General features: G+C 33.8%; 1 protein-coding gene across 1 annotated transcript in view; it reads right to left on the bottom strand.

Moving 5' to 3' along the window:
• LOC129004356 (hemocyte protein-glutamine gamma-glutamyltransferase-like) overlaps positions 1-20331 on the bottom strand; it is a 34386-nt gene that overhangs the window by 3087 nt on the left and 10968 nt on the right. The window contains 11 exon segments of the mRNA XM_054432921.1: positions 708-868; positions 1133-1256; positions 2284-2450; positions 3581-3678; positions 4520-4688; positions 4902-5022; positions 6940-7076; positions 8698-8875; positions 9973-10199; positions 11543-11681; positions 13722-13852. Of these exon segments, the coding sequence (XP_054288896.1) occupies positions 708-868; positions 1133-1256; positions 2284-2450; positions 3581-3678; positions 4520-4688; positions 4902-5022; positions 6940-7076; positions 8698-8875; positions 9973-10199; positions 11543-11681; positions 13722-13852 (1652 nt within the window).

The raw sequence follows: 20331 nt of genomic DNA on the forward strand, positions 1-20331 counted from the left end.
AAAGTAACGGTCAATTTCCATGTGTTTCACCTATTTTTGATAAATAGAAAAAACTAAATATACTTAATAACAAATAACTCAAAAACCGTTAGGTTTAGAGAAAGATGGTAAATACAAAAAATGTGTATTTTTAGATGACCTACATTTTGTACATTTAGCTTTTTCCTGTATCTCTAATAATAAAGTCACTATAGCGAAAAATACAGAAATATGCCGCCATTTTCCAATATGGCGGCCGTAGCACAGCTTCAATTTTAGGGGACTTTTAGTATGTTCAAAAGGAAGGTACACCCAACATCTGTACCAAATTCCCCGGTTGTGCTAATTTTTTTGGGGTCAAAAAATATTTTTACTGTACTATTAAGTTTAACTGAAATAATTAAAAGTAAAATTAGATTATCATTTTTGTTGCCTGTTTTCTGGAGTAAGATTTTGTGTGTCACCATTGTTCGTGGCCACTCACGCTGTCAAATATTTTTATAAATATTTAGTCTATAGTGTTAGTGATGATAACTTAAGAAAACACCCTGAAGATGACACACAAGCTGGCGAAATGCAAAGGGTGACACACGTCTTTATCAAGAACACAGGAAACAATAAAAAATTTAATCAAATCTATTCAAGTTCTGGTGTTTTGGATAACAAAATAAAAGTAGTTTCAGGTTGAACCTAACAAAACCGATCATCTCTGAAGTATTTAAACTTACAATGATCTGCAAGGAAGGTTTGATGACTTGGAAGTCATCCTCGCCAGCCCATGTCTGTTTAGTCTCCATCACCGTAGCTATTGTGTAGAACTTGATGATGCAGTACTCTACCAGTTTGTCCAAATACTCGTCAGCTTTGACCGTAAGTCGCAAGAACTCACCTAGATTAAAAGTTATGTGAGAGTTAAATGTAAATAATCAAACTTGCACTTACATCACTGCTACTGCATTTTAGGGCCATTTTACAAATTTTGGCATGATGTCTATTTTGATGCGAGTTGTTTGCCATGGATATTTTTAACTACTGCTCTAATTTTGCAATGGTTGAAAATAATAAGTTTAAAAATTAATCTGAAGGTAATTGAATTCATTTTAAAAACAAACAAAAATTCATCATAACTGTACAGATGCTTTAACATTCTTACTAGATTTTGGCTGCATAGTGAACACCCCTGATGCCTTCTTGATCAAGTTGGCTTTGACTCCGTTGTAGTACATGGAGTTGGCAGACAGTGATGCTTGGATTGTTCTTACCTCATCGCTGTCATTCTAAGGACAATATAGCTTTGAATATCACAGTCCGCACTCAGCTATTAACATAACTACAATGTTTTGACAATCAATGAAACCCTTTATTACCTTCTAATCAGAATAACAAACATGACGATGTTGTATGCGACGATGAATACAAAATTAGGTTTCAGTTATAGTTCCCATTCAATCCTTTGAGCTCCAGGGTTTATTTATTGATTACATTATGCCTCATCTTTTGAACTCATTGCAAAGACAGATAGAGGATAGAAAAATTACTTTGGATGCAAATCACAAAGATCCCTTCCAAAGTTTACTAACTCTTTCTCGCCAAGCTCTTGTTGTTAACTAACTGATTATTTTTCATACCAGACCTGACTGAACATCAGACCCTCAATCAAACTTGCTGTATCTTGCCAAGGGTGACAATGCCTTAGACTTCTCATACATTGATTTTACTACTTACGAAACAAACGTTAGATTATACATCACTACAACTACCTTCAACTTACTAACAACACACAATTAACAACCAAAATCCCAAGCATCATTGTTTTCAAACTTGACTCCCAGTGCAGCACGTGTCAGGTAGTTTTACCACGGACAGGTGAGATCCACACGAGTTTCTCCGAACAAACCTAACTTAGATACACCCATAGCGTGCCTGGGAGACAAAGCCTTAAATAAAATTGCTTGGAGATTGATCAACGTCTACTGTTACTAACAATATACAGGCAAACCCAATCATCTAGGATAGAAGCTAGAAGTCCTTTGCTTGCATTTAATGTAGTAGCACATGGTACAGTTGAGGATATTTTTGTTGAGCTCACATAAATAGAAAGCTGAGAGGGTGAAGGTCTTGTTAATGAAAAAACTGTAAAACTTTTTTTTCGGCAATATTTCCGGAATAAATAAATTTTAAACAGCGTCTAGTGAGAACAGAGATCTTAAAACATACCTATGAAGCTAAATTGTATAAGCTTAAGTTTTTGAAACCCATTAAAAGATGAATATTATTGTCAAAATCAATTTAAACTCTCCTTACCTTGATATTAACAGCAATGACGAAGTTCTCTCCAATATTGATCTTGTCAAGTTCCTGCAGCTCAAAGGACACAGGAGAAGACGCTGCGTCAGGCACATCAAGAAACCTCTTGGCTCGATGAGTCCCTTGTGCTGCCAGGTAGAAGGCAGCTCTTTCATCTTTACTGCCTGTAAAACAGATACTCAGAAAATAGATGGCACAGGATATTTCACTGAATCATGGCACATACAAAAATATCTTTTTCCTACAGTTACCTAACAATGTACATGTTCTCTCACTGATTTGAGAAAGCAAAGTGGCCAATTCGCTCATCAGTGAGACAATGTTAACATTGTCTCACTCTAATTACTTTGTCTCACTCCAGATTTGCAACGTGAAGGCACGAAATAGTGAGCGCGTAACATGCAGGCAACGTCGTATGCGCGCGAAGTACGTTGGCAGCACTGGCTGTAAATCAGCTGGTCAGCTGTTGAACTGTTGTATTTGTCACTTCACATTAAATGTTATATTAAAAGTTCACTTCTGTGTAAAAATAGGTTATGTTTCTTCACCAATTTATTTGTTTTATGGTAACTGTAGGAAAAGTATAATGTGCAACTCGAGTTCAAAGTACAATTGCCTTACTCGAGAAACCATTCCTCACTCGCCTGCGGCTCGTGAGTAAGGATTTCTCTCGAGCGAGTCAATTGCTCACTTTTCTCACTAGTTGCACAAATAACTAGTCCCAAAGAATCTCTTGTGTGAAAGCGTTTAAGTGAAGCAAACTGCTTTCGAAGAAGGTTTATTACCTACTTCAGCAGTAGAGGTGTTGACCTCAAAAAGAATCTAATGACAAAATCAATCATCCCAAGGAAAAAAGTTGGCTACTTCCAGCTGGGTATTTTCAGAGGTGGTTTACAGAATCTCTATCTTTCAACCTCAAAGGGTAAATAGTTGGAGAGAGGAAGCTGTGGGGCTGGGAAAAAATCTTAGGATACTCTTTAAAGAGGTTTTTGGTTCCCTAAATCGATGGGAGCAATATTTTCTCATAGAGCTGATATCCAATGGAGAGGTTGCCAAAAAAGTATTACCGATTCTTCTCATGGCCCTACGTAGTTCTACGGTCATCACTCTGCAAAATCTTTGCTATAGGTCAAGTTGCAGAGTGATGTACAATGTTGCTTCTGGTTTAATTTAAAACTTTTGTCTTTTTAAGAGACTCCTTTGAGATTTGTAACCCTACTGTTTTGAGAGGAATTATATTTGTAATATCTGACATTTATAAAAGTTCATGCTCAATTAAAATAAGTTGTCGTACCTTCTGATGGCTTGTACTGCTCTGTTATATCTTCTTTATCAGTGTCTCCGTTGGGGTCAAATACAAATGGATGTTTGGTGAGCAGCATTCTTCCAATACTAAAATTTTAACATAGAAAGTGTTTAGAAAAATATACGATTCTCAAATTTGTAATATTCAACAGTAGTGCAAGATGTTTCAGAATTATCAAAGTAGATAATTAATAACTGCCATGGACAAGTTATGAATAGAAATACTGTTTAAACAAAATATGCTTACTGAATTTTGTAAAATCAATGAAATACCTTAATTTTAATTATTATTAAACACAAGGTAAAACTCAATTGTAGAATATTTGAAAATATGTTGCAATGAATTTGTAATAAGATGACCTAAATAAATAGTAGATAAAACATCAGTAATAGTTGTGACTGCCTGATTTACATATCTCAGTCAAGGGTAACAAAAAGACAACTAGTTTTTTAATTCAAGAATTCATTAGCCTATTGTGTAGATAGCGTTCTGGTACTACTAGATTTCTTATCGTTACAGACAACTAAAGGAACATTCTATTTATTACGTCTGTTATGTTTATGTGTGTTTGGCGCTTTGACCTTAAAATTGTGTATCTTTTACATCCAGTATTAGCCTGATGATGACTTAATGAAATTCTGAGGTACAAACTTTTATTAATTTGGATAAATACTATTAGGTGAGTCGGTAGCTCAGTCAGTAGCGCCACAGAATTCAAGTCCATGGCAGTGCTGTCGTAGTTTCGGATCCTGGTACATAACACTACTTTTTATCAGTACAGTTCACCATTATACTGTACCGTCTCACCCCTTGCTTTACTGGATAAATTCTACGCACAGGTCTCTGAGGCCCATGTAAACGGGCAAATGCAAAAAGGCTGTCAATCTCTTAAAAAAACAATTCTTATTTAAGGTAAAATTATATTACTGGTATTTGTTGCAGTCAATTTTAGAAAAGCCGTCTTCAGCGTTGGGGTCCTCCTTCCATCGGACGAGGTCTGCGTTCACAGATGACACCATGAAGCCTACGTCGTACTTGAGACCTACCTCTCCCTTACGAACAGCCTCCACTGAGGCAGGTCCACACTGGTAGAAACCTGTAAGTTTTCATTTTAATTAGGTTTTTAATTTAGAAATATCTTGTGGGGTCGTTTGCTCAAATAACACAATTGTATTCCTAAATTCCTACCAATCATGCAATATGTCGTGCTACCATTATGTTTAACTGTAGTTCAGTTCTTATCTTGTCAATTGTGAAAATTATTTTTGCAAAGTTTATTCTAGTTGTAAGAGCGTAAGAAGTACTCTACCATCACTAGTCTCTTGGGGTGTAGCGTCCACTGCTTGCCATCCACCGTAACCAGAAGGAAGATCTGGTCTGGACATCTAAACATCACTCCATACATGGTAGTTCCAGATGGAGTCTTCTCCCTATACAGAACAAAAATATTTGATGAATTGAAAAGATTGCCAATGCTTCATGAGGCACTAAGACCTCGGTTTTTTAGGATTGTTATTGTGATAGCAGTGGCTTCTTTAAATACATACTAAAGTAGACACTAGCAGATTCTTTGACTGGTTCACACAACTTAGTTTTTTTGTATACAAATTTGAGACAGCTGGTTTGTTTGGATGGGATGACTACCTCAGCACTGTAAGAGCAATCTGGGCGCGCGGTTCCGTCATTACTAGCCGTCCTGTGAAATGCCAGTGGTCCCCCCCCACCTCGCCTGGCCGTGAAGACAGCTGAACCACCCTTGAGCCGTGTGGAGATGTTTTTGGAAATGACCATGACCAATAAAGACTTCTCCTACACCCCGCACCATAGCGCAAACCAAGACTAATAGTTTCTGTACCAAATAGCCTTGAGCAGTTATTCCTAGAGTTGGTGCAAATTTGTCAAAGAATAGATTAACATTAGATTAGCGCTTACTTTATTAAGATGGTTTCACAATATTCAAAATAAAATGTTGTAATTTCTTGCTCTCTATCATCTTGGTGTTGCTATCATGCAACAGTTTATTACTTTTACCAGTTTTAACACAACATCTGGGCTACGCTACGTTAAGCAAAGTATATATTTCAAAACTAAGCGTTGCTTTGTGATTCAAAGGTTAGAACTTATAAAAGTTATGATCCTTGGTTTTAGTTTTGTTAATTACATAATTTTTAGTTTTAAAAGATACATTTTGTAAAAGAATGATAGTGTTAGTTTTTGTTACAAAAAGCACAAGACTGATTACAATGCAACAATCAATAGATTTGGTTGGTTTGTTGAGATGAGTAGGTTTGATTAGTCTGGTACTATTGATACATTGGCGCTACCTTCCTAGAAGATTAGTTCCCTTGTCCCTTGTGGACCCTTTATCTGTTCAGCCACAGATTACACACTATTATAGGTACCTACTTACGTATTATACGGAGGCCACTTATTTTACAGCGCGCTGCGGCGGTTAGGTTAGGTTGGTCTATTATAAATATGTTTGTAGGACTTTCCTACTTTCGTTATGAATCGAACCAGACAAGTCATAAAAGCTTCATGATGACCAAACCTAACCGCCGCAGCGCGTTGTGTAAGGGTGGCCTCCGTATAATACGTAAGTACCCTATTATAATTAAAAGTTAATCCATTTTCATTGTTTTTCTGCAAATTTGGCACAAAGAAAAATGCTGTGGTTTGATCATGAAAATGTTTGCAAGGAGTGGTTAAATGTAGCTATTTTCCACAAAACAAAATTTAGCTTTAATTTTACTAGAGAAAAGGAGTATTCATAGAATACTTTCAGGTGTATACACAGTTACGGTTCATGGGATTTCCACTCTGCACTAAGCGTCCTTTCGCACACCAAAAAACTGTCTTTGTCAGAAGTGTGTGTTATTTTTTTCTGTGAATTTGATCAGTTTGTAGTGGTTTATTGAGCGTAACTGCTACAAAATTACAACACAGCTGAACCCGCTGCCATGAGTACGTTATCCCTGTTTTTTCTTGTCTATGCCTAGCCCATACTACTGTGTGCCATTGGCATTAACAAAAAATAGTATAAGGAAAGCGTTCTAAAACCTGGCCTTGCTATGTGTTGTTGTGTTATATTAACTTTTTCTTCGATACCATCATTTATTGATAGCACATTGTCGAATGGCATCCAAATCCAATATATAGTTCCCTTGGACTCAAACCAGCGACATTAATATTTTATGGAATGACCTCTTAGCTACTCAGACAATTTTCAGAATCCTACTTATTAGTCATTAGTGTCATGTATGAAGTCTTAGCTATTACACATATAAAATAATAGGTACATGACAAAAAGGCTGGTGGATAGGATATTGAATATTAACTCGTCTTACCATAGGATTGCGAGGATCGAACGGTATCTCCTCATTGTCAGGAGAGTAGTATCGGTCGATGGTTAGAGAGTCGTTGGCGTCATGAGCCGACACAAGGTTACTGACTACCCTGGACGGGATACCCAGCGCTCTACAGACTGTGGGGCACACAGATCAAGTGTTGTAACAAGTTTTGTATACAACCATCGAATTTCAGATACCAAACCATTGTGAACATCCTGCATATATCGACCAGTAGAATTTTTTAATTACAATAAAAAATTTGTTGAATGAGCAACTCATAGAGTTTTGTACAGTCAAAATTCCATTTTAGATCTTGAAACTATGATATTTTATATGACCTCATGCTATAGTTTACACGTGGTTGTTTTTTCAGTTTAAGGTACTTAAAAAGTTTCAACAGTTTTTTTTCAACTTATGTGATTTAAAAAAAAACCCATTAAATAACAAAAAAAGTGGATTTAGAAAAACCGGCTTGACCGATTTAATTCAAATTTAGTATGTTATAGTCCTTTTAACTCTAAAAAACTGTACAACCCCCATTGTTTTACAAGTTATGGTTCAAAAGTTATTGCAAATTTTGTGATCTCCCCATAAAATATCATAGTTACTTCCACAGCTTATCCACGTTGTTGACAAGCTGATGGGGGAAAATATGTGTCAGATTTCTGATACCGTTTGTTTTATAAATATGACACCTAGGTTGTATGGCTTAGCTAAATCATCTGAGTGTAGTAATACCATCTGTTGTAACATTCAGGTCAAGGCAATACATTATCCAAAGACAACAACCTGCAGATTGCGTTGTGGGGTTGAATGGGGACTATCGGATTACGTACATTCCATTATTGATTCTGTCTATTGAAACTTTGCATTGTACCCGCGGTTCAAAATAAACTAGGACATACAAATTTGAAATGTTTTATGATTTTGTTTGGGTATTCAATTACTTTTGGGTATTTTTCATCAACAAGTTTGAAATATTAGATTGACATGATATTGACGTATTTCCAGGAAAAGTGAATTCAGAAAATGGGGTTTTGGTGCTCTGATCCGCTCAAAATGAATACCAATATTTATACCAACTACCCTAAAGATTAATAACCAAGACTCTATTCACAATTTCATAATTATAAACACCATGCATTTTTATTTCAAAATAGTTTGATAAAATAATATTATATTTTGAACTAAATGAAATTTTAATTCAATTAGAATTCAGAGAATAGTGTTGCAAATGTGAAAATCTTCTTGCTGAAATCAACAGTATAGCTATAAATGCAATCTATATGTGAATAGGCAAGCATGTTTCTTTAAAACCTTTTTCTCAGCTAGTGTGCATTGGAGGGAAAATCTATGCATACTGTTTGAAATGTAGGCCTATTTGCCTGTAGATGTGCAGAATCCCGTTATAAATTAAAATAGGCTAAAAAAAGCACAAAAAATGAATGAAAAAAAATAATAACGAAAGAAATTCAAACAGAAAATCAAAACAAATGGAATGAATTATAATCACATGTTTTATTTACAGCATGTGGTAAAAATAGAGAAGTTTGCACAATAGGCCTACATACTTTTGGTCGAGTTTTCAACCACGGGACAAGCTCTAGACATTATTATTTTAAGAAATTAAGCATAATTGAGCTAGAATTTTGTAGGTGGAGGACCCTTGATTTTGAAATATACTTTATGGTAAAAAATAAATGTAAAACAAAGAACGTACTAAACCAATACATTTTAACATAAAAAATGACTCACCAGTGGTCAAAACCCCTGCAAACACCCAACATTGGCCATACTTGACTTCCTTTCTAGTTGTGAGATACTGCTCTAGTATAGAAACAGAGCCTGTCCATGCAGAGGGGGAAGTGCCATCCTCATACTGCCCGTCCCAGCGACCGAATATCACACCAAGGTCCTCATCATTGCTGTTGATCTGATAGCATGAAATAGGATAAAACATGGTAGACGCTGAAGTAGTTTGAGATTAAGAATGTAACAGTGCTCAAAGCAAAAGTGTTTTCAAGGATTTTGGTGAGAATAGGAAGAGGTTAATGAAAGCGTCCTTTCTCTGGCACAGGAAACGCAGCTAGGAACTTCACACAATACAAAAAAGATTACATCAATCCCAATGACAGTGGATTTTTTACCAAGGGAGGTTTGGGTTTGAGAGAGATTTCAAATCCAGTGCTGGTCAGGATGTCTGATATAGTTTCTAGGGATGTGACTCATATAATATACCTATGGTCAAAACCAGAAAATTCTAATCTCGAAATCAAAACCAAAACTTAGAAAATCAAATCCCGAATCTCGAATCTCAAAACCTGAAAGTAAACATTTTAGTTAACTAGTCAAGTTGTCAAATACAGGTAGCCTACTATAATGATAACATTTTCATTATGATTATGTGGTCAAAACTGAAAGATATTTGATATTTGATTGTTGACTTCTGATCCAGACATAATAACATAAATGTGGCGGATAAACCTCAAACCCAAAATAACATATTTTTTTATAAACAACAAAGTTAACATTAAAAAATAAATGAAACTCTTGACATTGAAATAAACATGAATATAACATTAATTAGAACATTTAGAGCTGAATATTACTTTTTACTTAAACAATTTTTAATATTGAAATGAAACTGAATTGTAAGCTGTTCCAGTATTTAAGATGCCTTTTGCAGTTCAGTTCAGAATACAATTTATTAGTATTAAAAATTTGTTTCATTAGTATTAATGGAATGTGTTTGCTCTATTGCTACCAGCTTGTGTGTAAACAACAGGGTTGCTACAAACAATAATAAAGAAAAAAAAAATGTCAGCATTTAAAAAAAAGTGCCAAAATTTCCAATTTTGAAACTTTTGAATCTTGAAACTCGTCTATCAAATCTCGAAACCGAAACTTTTCCAAAGTTTTGATGGTTTTGAGATTTGGTTTTGAGTTTTGACACATCCCTCCTTCAATGGTTTGCTTTTCAATATACCAATTATTGTCAGTTAATTGTAGTGATATAGTTATCTTCCTCACCAGTTTAGAGAAGGCCCGGGTCAGCCTGACCGGGTCACCCAGAGCCAGACCCGACAGACCTGTCCGCTCCAGTACCAACATGGCCGCTGGGAGCACAACCGCATCAAACTGCCCGAACACCCACTCCCTGCCCTTGGATGTGGACATCGGACCAACCCAGATTTTGCCTACGTCGTTCAACACATACTCATCCAAGAGCTGGGTCTCTGGCATGTACACTGCGTCATCTGAACAGAGTAAACATAACTAGAATCAGTATGCAATAGTTTTAGCCTTATCACATTTTACTTCTATGCTTTAACTATACAGTTTATTGCAAGAATATAACCCAGGATGTGAATGGGGCTTCTACACACTGTACACTTATGTTACTTGAGCGATTATTTTAGGCTAAATATTTTCCATCACTATCAGTAAAACCACAAGTGTTCACTATTTTTCAGGACCTAGAATCTGATTTTGTCCCCATGTAACAAAATAGGCCACAGTACCTAAAAAGGTAAGTACACAAACCAGCAAAAGTTGGAAAGCTTAAAACAAAAACCACATGGAGAACTGTAAAGTAACTATGATAATAAAGCGTTGGCAAGTCAATAGTATTTACAAATTCCTCAAGATGGAGTTGGTCAGAAGTTTGAAATAATACAAAACATGACAAGAAACAGACACAAAACAAAAAAAAATTGATCGACCAGATGGTAACTACTACACTGCTAAATGGAAATTTAAATTTACTTTCATCCATAACCTAGAGAATCCACTTTTTTAACACAGCAACGCAGTAAAGCTTCCTTTACCAAAGTTGGTGACTGAAAGGGTCTTTATTAAACCTTTTGATGAAGAGTTTTCACTGGATAAAGGTACTTTTAGCTTCTGTGGTTTTCAAAGACAAAGGAATCGCCGTTCACTCTTTTATTACAAGTTGAAATGCTAGGGTTGCTCTTTAGTTGAAAGTATTCACCATCAAAGCACTAGGTACAAAGTGATCCCAATAGCTAGTATTGGTGACAAAACATTTAGTTTTTGCTACACGGAGTAAAGATGTACTTTGTTTTTAGTGGTCGGACAGCTACACAAACCATTGTTGTTATCCATGACCTGACCAACTCAAAACTAGAAAGTATTATATACTTATTAGCACAATTACAAACACGGCAACTGGGTCCAGAGTCAATACTTCTCAGTCTCAAACCAGAATCCGATTTAGAGGCAAGCTACTACTCAGCTAACCAGTCAATACTATGGACTTGCAGAGGTAAACAAAATTAGATTTAATAACCAATAGAAACGGAGACGCAACTGGGAGTAAATAAACTCAAATATAAGTGAAGGATGAGTGTAGAATGATGTGAGATGCTCTTAGCTTCGTTACTGGTTAAGATCAGCTGTTTCATTAGCCAGGACCAATATTAAAAGTCCAATGATCAAGAACAGCTGGGTTCCATTTCGAACCATCAAAAAGCTACTGACGTTTCTCAGGAATGCACTAGCGACCTGGTTACCACTGTTACCAGGCAAGCCCTATAACCCCTCAGCTAACCAAATTTTTGTATTAACAAATATTCCTTACTTTTGTTCCAAGGGTTGAAGAGGAGGAAGATGTTATCAGGATGTTTATAAACCAGGAATACATCACTCTGAGAATGATTAGTTGATGTTTGTACTTCCAAGGTCCAGACTCCTACAGGAGCATTCACTGGGCTGAGCACCTGTCAACGTTAATTAATAATGGGTTAGCATGGAGAAGTGTGGGAGGAAATTTTAAGAGAAAATAGTGAAAGTAAAAAAAAATCTGCGAAAAGCTTAAAAAAAGGATTTGAAAATTTTTACACAATAATTTACTTTTAGGTAATATATTATATCATGAACTAATAAACACTTATTTACAGTGTTAATAAAGAGTCAGATGATATATCCGGGACTAAAACATGACAGAAGATCTTTTACAGTTAAATAAAATTAAAAGAGGTTCAAATACCCGCTGTTAAGCAATCTAACGTTGTTGTAGTAGTACACACCAGTTGGAGTTGGATTGCTTAATAGCAGGTATTTGAACCTTTTTTAATATTATTTGGCAATTCGTAGGCTAACACCTACAATGAAGTTAAATAAAAAGTGAAAAAGATGATAAATTAAAATAATAGTAGTTTGATTTTATTTTGCAACTGTACCAATCGTACAAGAGTAATGTACTAGTGCCATTCATTAACAGACACCGAAGGTTGATTGGAACTTCAACTGCTGATTAAAATACAAATTGAACACTTAATTAACAAAACACAACTCGTCCATCCAATTGATCAATTGACGGGTTAATTATATTACTACTTGCAGCTATTTATTTGTTACATTTTTATTTCAAGGGACTACCATCTAGTTTGTGAAATGTTGTAATTAAACATACATAAACTATATGATAGACTCATAATGATACAAAAAATTGTTAGCCTGTCAAAAAATAAAAAAAAATTATTGATTTTATCAATAAAGGTAAGTAACTTTTTCATTTAAACACATAGGATAAAAATTATAAGGATGTCAAAATGCAGGGACCAAACTACAATTCATTGCTTCATGACCTTTCATAGTTCAAGAAGAATTTCTCATTTTCATACTTTGGAACCTGATTAATTTTGGTGGTATTTTCATTGAAATAGTTTTAGCATATTTTGCCTTCATAAAAAGCAACATTGTTAGTTAATGAATGGGAACAACTTTGGAATTTGTCTTTTGTCTAGCCAAGAAAAGTTGAGATAAAGCAAGAAAACAGACACTTACTGGATGTATAAACTTTCCAAAGTTTGTTAAATTACGTTTCAAAGGAAATAGCTTTGTTTGAACACTAATGTATAAATCCTGACTCGACTTCATATATTTCAAGGATTCATTTTTTTTAAATGTTCTTTTTGTATAGTATTATCCAGATATTATAAATCAATATAATATCCGGCCTTTATCGTTAACATAGCACCTCCAAACAACAAACTGCTTTTTATGTTAACAAAATAAATCTTTAGTGCATCGTTCGCAAATTGAAATAAAATCATAATTAATAACTTAAAAATTACTCAAACACCTTTGTTGCCAACATAAAATCCAATTCATAAAAAATGTTTAAAACTTGAAAAGATTTTAAAAGTCTTGTATATTTTATAGAGAGACCAATATTATTTATTCGTAAAGTTTATGTATTGTTTTGTTACTAAATGATCTAAGCTCCACAAACAATAATTTTTAAAATAAGGAAAAACAGAGTAATACTGACAAAAATATTATAGTTTTTAATTTTTCTTACAATTTTAAAGGTGATTACAATATTGATAAAATATTTGTTTTTAAGCTTCAAACAAATGAGATAAAAAATACCAATTACAAATCAAATTTTAGACAATACTTGTGCACAATGATCTAAGTCCAGATAACCACTGATTTCCCGCAGTACAGTATTGTGTGACAGAGTCGTCTGCTGGCACTTTGATCATTTTGTACTTCACTACACTAGTCAACCAAAAGCTCAAGCATAGTAGGGTCTATTACTATATTTGACTCCTATAGGTTGCAGGACTCGCAACATTTATAGCCTTTCAGCCTTTCCTGTTGAGTTTTTGTATAGTTAGTAGGAAGTAGGAGCCTTGGTTAATATGTTACATTTGTGTGCTAAGTATATCAGACTATAAATTCTTATTGTCTTATTGAGTCTTATTGACTTTGTTGTTCAAAGGTTTAAGCATTGTAGTTTATAGGTTTACCTCCAAAGAGAGTGTGTCACTCTCACTGCCTGTCACTTTGACATCCCATCTGCTGGTGTCTCCTGTGTATATCTCTCTTTGACTAAGGGAGACCACACCTCGGGTACCTTGCAGTCCACTGGGCCTGTCTCCTGTAAAATATATTTTTCTTATTAGGGGTTAATATTTTGGGGCAGGACACACATGAAATATATGAAATTTGAAAATATTTCATCTCAATTGACTTTACAAAAAAATTGGTAAAGTAAAATTATCTGTAAATATTGGTGAATGTCATTAATTAAATACCATTATTTAATAATGACATATAATTGACGACATTCACCAATATTTACAGTGTTTTACAGCACTTAGCAATGTTTAGCACAACTGGTTCTAAAAATAGTGCTATTTGACTAAAGTGTTTAATTAAAGAAGACCAAAACTCTGCGGAAGCTGTTTAATTAAGCTGTTTACTTAAGGACAGTGAGAGCAAAACAATGTTAAAGGAGATGCAGTGGGAAAGCGGTGAACCTCCGAAACCAACCCGACTAATCTGGTCTGTCTTTATTTTGAAACAACCAAAAATTCCCGGAACGCAGTTTCTGGGTTGTATTTGTATCTTAAAACAAACAGAGATATTGAAAAGTAGTCCTAGCCCCATATTTTGGGGCTCCTTTCCACCAGATTTATAATTATTTGAGCTTCACTGATAATTTTCATTCGTTTTTATATGATAATTTTCATATGAGATCTCGTCCTCAATGACATGTAAACTAAACATATTTTGGAAATTAAATTATATGTTATTTTTATAACATTAAATACCCGCAATTTTACAGAATATAAAATAAAATCACTTTGTCCTGCAAATGACCCTTATAGTACGTATAGCTTCTTTTTTCTGCAGAAAACTTTCCTAAATTTTAAAATAAATCTAATTAAAATATACTATCAAAAAGGTGCACAGAAAAGGCTAATCATTATAAATAACAATGATTCTTTTTACATTATAGATACTTTTATTTTTATCACGTACTATTCATCCATCTGTTATACATTTTTTCTAATTTAATATTACTGACTACTTCTCATAGCTCCACTTTAATGTTATTGTAATTGCTCTTATAAATATTGGAGAAACACATTAAGAAACGGTTGTAGCAAAGATAAAATTGAATATGAATTGAAAAGTTGAATGGTTCTGTAAATTAGTCCCAGATATGAAATCATTACTGCTGTAGCTTTGTTCATTGGTGGTAAATGTCCCCAAGTTTTGTTTTATAGCAGGGGAAAAATGAAGTCTCTGGCAGCGAGACATAAAATGAGTAGTAAAATTGTGATTAAGAACTGTCATAAAGCTTAAAACAAGTCCGAACTACTCGCATTACTTTTATTCAACGGCAATGACTTCCAAACGAATTGTAGGATTAGTTTTATACAGCCATAGCTTGTAACTTGATACATTATAAATGCGGTTAGTTGTAACATCAAGTTTTAAGTTGTTAATCAAAATAATTTGTTAAGCAATCGAGTTCTACTTAACTGGGGATTATGATTTAAATAACCTTAAAAAAATTAACAAAAAAGTGAACTTGCATCTTAATTTGTTGGTTTGAAAAATGTAAAATTATTGGACACATAACTTCTGCAAATGATCAAACTTTTGTACATCTTTGGAAATAAATAGAATGATAGATATAATCTTGGTGTTCAGAAAATTGCCTTTCACGTTGAACTGATGAATATACTTTGCCGTAAGTCCAATTGTACATTGCTTGTAGGTGAATTACTGCAATCTGCAATTCGAAAAGTCGTGCGTCGGCCAGTACTTCAGTACTTCCCCCAACGTCTCAAACCTCTAAATCAAATCAAATCAAATCATCTTTATTCCATAGACACAAATTGTGAAAAGTACAATAGTGTATAGGCTGCGTCAACAATATAATACAACTTAAAACTAATCTAAGGTTGAGGCAAAATAATCTTCTATTTTATAAAAACAGTTTTTTAGAAGAATTCTCTTGATGGCTACTTTAAAAACATTTAATGGTAACTTTTTAACTTTAACTGGTAACTTGTTGTACAATTTGGTAGCGGTATATTTGAAGCTAGCTTGAGTGGTGGCATAAAGGCACTGATCTATTCTTAAATTATTACAATTCCTTGTGGCATACTTGTGCACATCCTTATTACAAAGTAAAATATCACAGTTGTTTTTAACATATAACAGACATTGAAAAATATAAATACAGGTTAAGGGCATCACAGACAATTTCTTAAATATAGGCTTACAATGACTACGTGGTGGAGCATTACTTAACAGTCTAATGGCTCTTTTTTGTAAAACAAACAAGATGTTGGCATGGCTACAATTAGCCCAGAGAATGGCACTATATACTAAATGACAATGAACATAACTAAAATACACAGTTAACAATACATCTGGAGAAACAATTGATTTTAAATTTCTTAAAATAAAAATTCCTTTGGAGAGTTTTGGAGCGATAAAATCAATATGGGAAAACCATTTTAGGTTGCTCTGTATCATCACACCTAAGAATTTGACTGGAGTTTGAGAATTCTTAGAGTTACCATAGGTCATTTCCAGATTTTGAGTTTTGTTTACGTTAAGAGACAGCTTATTGGCCTTACACCAGTCGGACATTGTTTTAACAGACTCAGAAATTACACTGTCCTGCATACACTTAGTAGACTTGATATTCAAACACACATCATCTGCATACATAAAACATGAAACATCATTACTTTGGACATTAAAAGGTAAGTCGTTAACATAAATAATGAAGAGTAGGGGGCCTAAAATGGACCCTTGTGGCACTCCGTGGGGAGTGTGTTTAAGTTCTGACAGTGAATCCTGGAAATAAACAGCCTGGAATCTGTTGCTCAGATATGACTCAATCAAAGACACAGCATTATCACAAAAACCAAATGACTTTAGTTTGCCTAGTAAAACACTGTGAGATACAGTGTCGAAGGCCCTTGAGAGATCAAAAAATTTTGAGCAAACACCTTGTTGAACTGTTGAACCTTGAACCTCTACTTTCAAGACCCAGCCAGTATTTTCACTTATGATATTTTTTTTATTGGTTAAAGATACAAAATTGAAACTTTGCACAAACATTATTACGACAACTAGACAAAGCTATAAAAAATTATGACTCATTTTCAAATTCTTAAAACAAAATAGCGGCCATTTATAATTTTTGTAAAATCAACGGTTTTTGAGTTATTTAAGAAAACAATTTAAACACCCGCCATTTTGTTTAATGAATTTGAAAAATTTTCATAACCCTTTTGTAGCTTTGTATAGTTATCATTAATGTTTGTGTAAAGTTTCAATTTAGTATCTTTAACCACTTTTTAGAAGAGTTAATAAGTTAAACAGAAAAATAGCGGCTATGTGAGTCAATAATGAAATACGATATTTAGCCTAGATATGTTTTTTGAACTCATGAACAATGCCCTAAAATATTGCCAGAGAGTTCCGGGACACTCTGTATACAATACCGGTACCGTACTTATTTATCATTGTATACATATTTTATCAATTTCCGTACATGATCTATAATTTCATTTCATGGCATTCCAGCGGCAAATCAACATGTGTTTAGCACAAGAACAGATTGTAAAATACCAAAGTGTTTACACCAAATCAGTATTATACACTTTTCATCTGGCCATTTCACAAGACTATAAAACTTTTACAGCCGTCACCGAAAACAAGAATAGGCCTTCATCATAAGAAGTGTAGTCATAATAACAGATAAAAGCGAGAGCTGAATTAGCAAAAGTTTTGTTTTATGATCGGAAGACACATGATTCTTTGGGGACGGCTGTAAATAAAGACATAAAAACTCCAATAATGAAATGTCATAAAGTTTAAAAGGAAAAACTAACTTCTCTCATCATCTTCTTACGACCTGTTGAAATCGTAAATCACGGTATCCAGCAAGGAACAGCTGAAAATGGGTTTAAACTATTGTAAAAGAAAAGTTCTTTGTTTATTAAAATATAAATTGATTTTCTTCGACTGTCATTTTACTTGCTCAATTCTTTATTTTTTATGATGAATTATAAACATTTGATCAAATATTGTGGATGTTCTGGTATGGGATCGTTTATTGATAAAACCTTAACAGTAATTTTCGATAAAACTTGTTGAAATAGATACATTTTTTATTTTCAATGTACACGATTTGGCGAGTTGGTATGTTAGAAAATAATTTATTTTGATAAAGTAAAAATACCTGGTCATTATGAACAATTATATTCCATGTGAGAAATATATTCAGACACGGGCCCATAAAACCACAACATATTCAGTTTACACACAAGGTTTTGCAATTTACGAGTCACATCTGAATAAAATGGCTTGGCTCAGGGATAATGCATCAAAATAAAACATAAAGTTTCTTCTCTTCTAAAAGTTTATGACACTTCCTTCATGACTCATTTTGCAGTTGAATGCTTGAGCTCATTTTTCTTTTCCCTCATAAAAACACTAACGGACAGTTTATGGCAAACAACGTTTCAGAAATAGTTTTGTTAAGGAAAATCAGAGGGAGGTAATCTTATGAGCCATAGTTTTACAATAAAAGTATAGTAATGATATATGCTACAATGTATAGAATATATAGAATATATATATATATATATGTATAGAATGTATACAATGTATACAATGTGTAATGTATAGTTATGCTTTACAACTTAGAAGGATGTCTGAAACAACTATTTGAAATATAATATTCACTTATTTGAAAAAGCTTCAATTATGATTAAACCCAGATTGTTAACAGTAATGTTTTGTAATCAAGGGGTTTATCTGAGGCTTTTAAATAACATAATAAATCGTTGAAATCCGATGGATTATTTTAATAGCCAATTTCAGTGGTTAACATCTCCCACAAATAAAATAATATCGAATCTCTAATTCATATTCATCGTTAAGATTTGCTTATGACTACAAGTGACATAATTTTCCAAGTTTCACATAACTAAAATACTTCATCCATTTAATATTATGTCCATACAATAACAACTAGAGAATATAAGTTGATAACGTTTATTGAATTTTTATCGGAAATTACATTCTTGTAAAGTGTAATAAAACATGTTATATTTTGATACTATTGCAAAAAATCTAAACGAAGCTGTAAACAGTATCTTGCTTAATTATAAAAAAATTTTATCTCCCATTTTATTTTACGAATACCCATAGAAAATGTATATGTTGACACACATTCTTAATCCATATTTACTCGTTAAACATTTAACATTACCCATTAATGTCCCTACAGTTAAATCCCATGTTAAAATACGTATCAAAATAAGTTTTTCAGCAGGTCAAGCAATCTTTTGACTCGAGTTAACTTTGGTCTTTCTAGCAATAAGCAATTTCTTCCGAGTCAGTTTCATATGATATCAAAACTGTTAAGCCAGGAAGAAGTGAAGGCGTCAAATGACCACAAGTTTTCCAATCTTTCTGAGGCACGTTTTTCATCCTCCCTAGCCGTAATCTCTCCCAGACGTATCATCCGAGCATTATGTGCGCCGAATATTAGAGGACGGAAAACAAACTTTCCAGTTGATTTAGTTCTATCTGAGGAAATATGATGGGATCTATCTATTTCCTTCTTCTTGGGTAGGCCTATAAGATACTTTAGCAACTCGTGTGCTAAAATATGTAGAAGGTTAATACTTATTTACTGTAAATATTAAAAAAATTTCCTGTTTCAAAGCTTATAAATAAATACTTTTATTCAACAGTACTTGTGTGATTATTTGTTACTTTTAAGACATAGGCATACGTCTGGGTACGTATTTTATTTCTGGACATATACAGTATACTGTACTGTATAACCAGTATCTTTAGCCAGGAGTATTTATCATAAACCTATACGAGTAGATCAACGACAGTTCCCGACAGTTGGGCCAAATTTCGTACAGTCAAAATCTACTTAATGAAATTTATTCATCGGTATATTAAACCACACTGATGTAATAAAATACGTCCTCCAACATTTTTGGTAGCAAACTGTGTATACATTTACGAAACGGTAAAAATATGAAAACTTGGGTCTATGATTGAGACTGATGACCGGTGTGCCTTAAATTGATCCCCATTGTAAACATCCAGGGATTTTACAGTCTTTCGTGTCCTATTCTCCTCCTTTTCTCAACGCTCATATAAAATTCAGTTTTACTTTACTAAAAAAATAAACTGCCCTAACCAGAAAAATAGTATTAATAGTGCATTTCCCTATAGGAAAGTAGCTATCGTAGGTAGCACAGAAAGACCTAGACTATCTATCTCCTTTTCTATCTGGGCCCGATTTACTTTTTCATTTTGATGTCCCCAGAGGCCAAAACACTATTCGTTGACATTTTTATAATGTATGTAAAAATACATAAACAAATAAATGCATATATTGTGTTACTGTTAAGACAGCGTTAAACACCTAGGGGTGTAATTTAAGCTGATTTTGAGTGCAACGTGAATTTAAAATAGAGTGGAATGACCTTTTGCGTCGTTACTGACAAATACCAGCATTTTTTGTCAGGCCCATTAAAAACTCCTTATGGTTACCTCGGGTATTTAAGTCAA

Source organism: Macrosteles quadrilineatus, unplaced genomic scaffold (genome assembly GCF_028750875.1).
Source record: "Macrosteles quadrilineatus isolate MER2022 unplaced genomic scaffold, UCM_ALF_1.0 Scaffold_9__3_contigs__length_116548681, whole genome shotgun sequence".
Lineage (NCBI taxonomy): Eukaryota > Metazoa > Arthropoda > Insecta > Hemiptera > Cicadellidae > Macrosteles > Macrosteles quadrilineatus.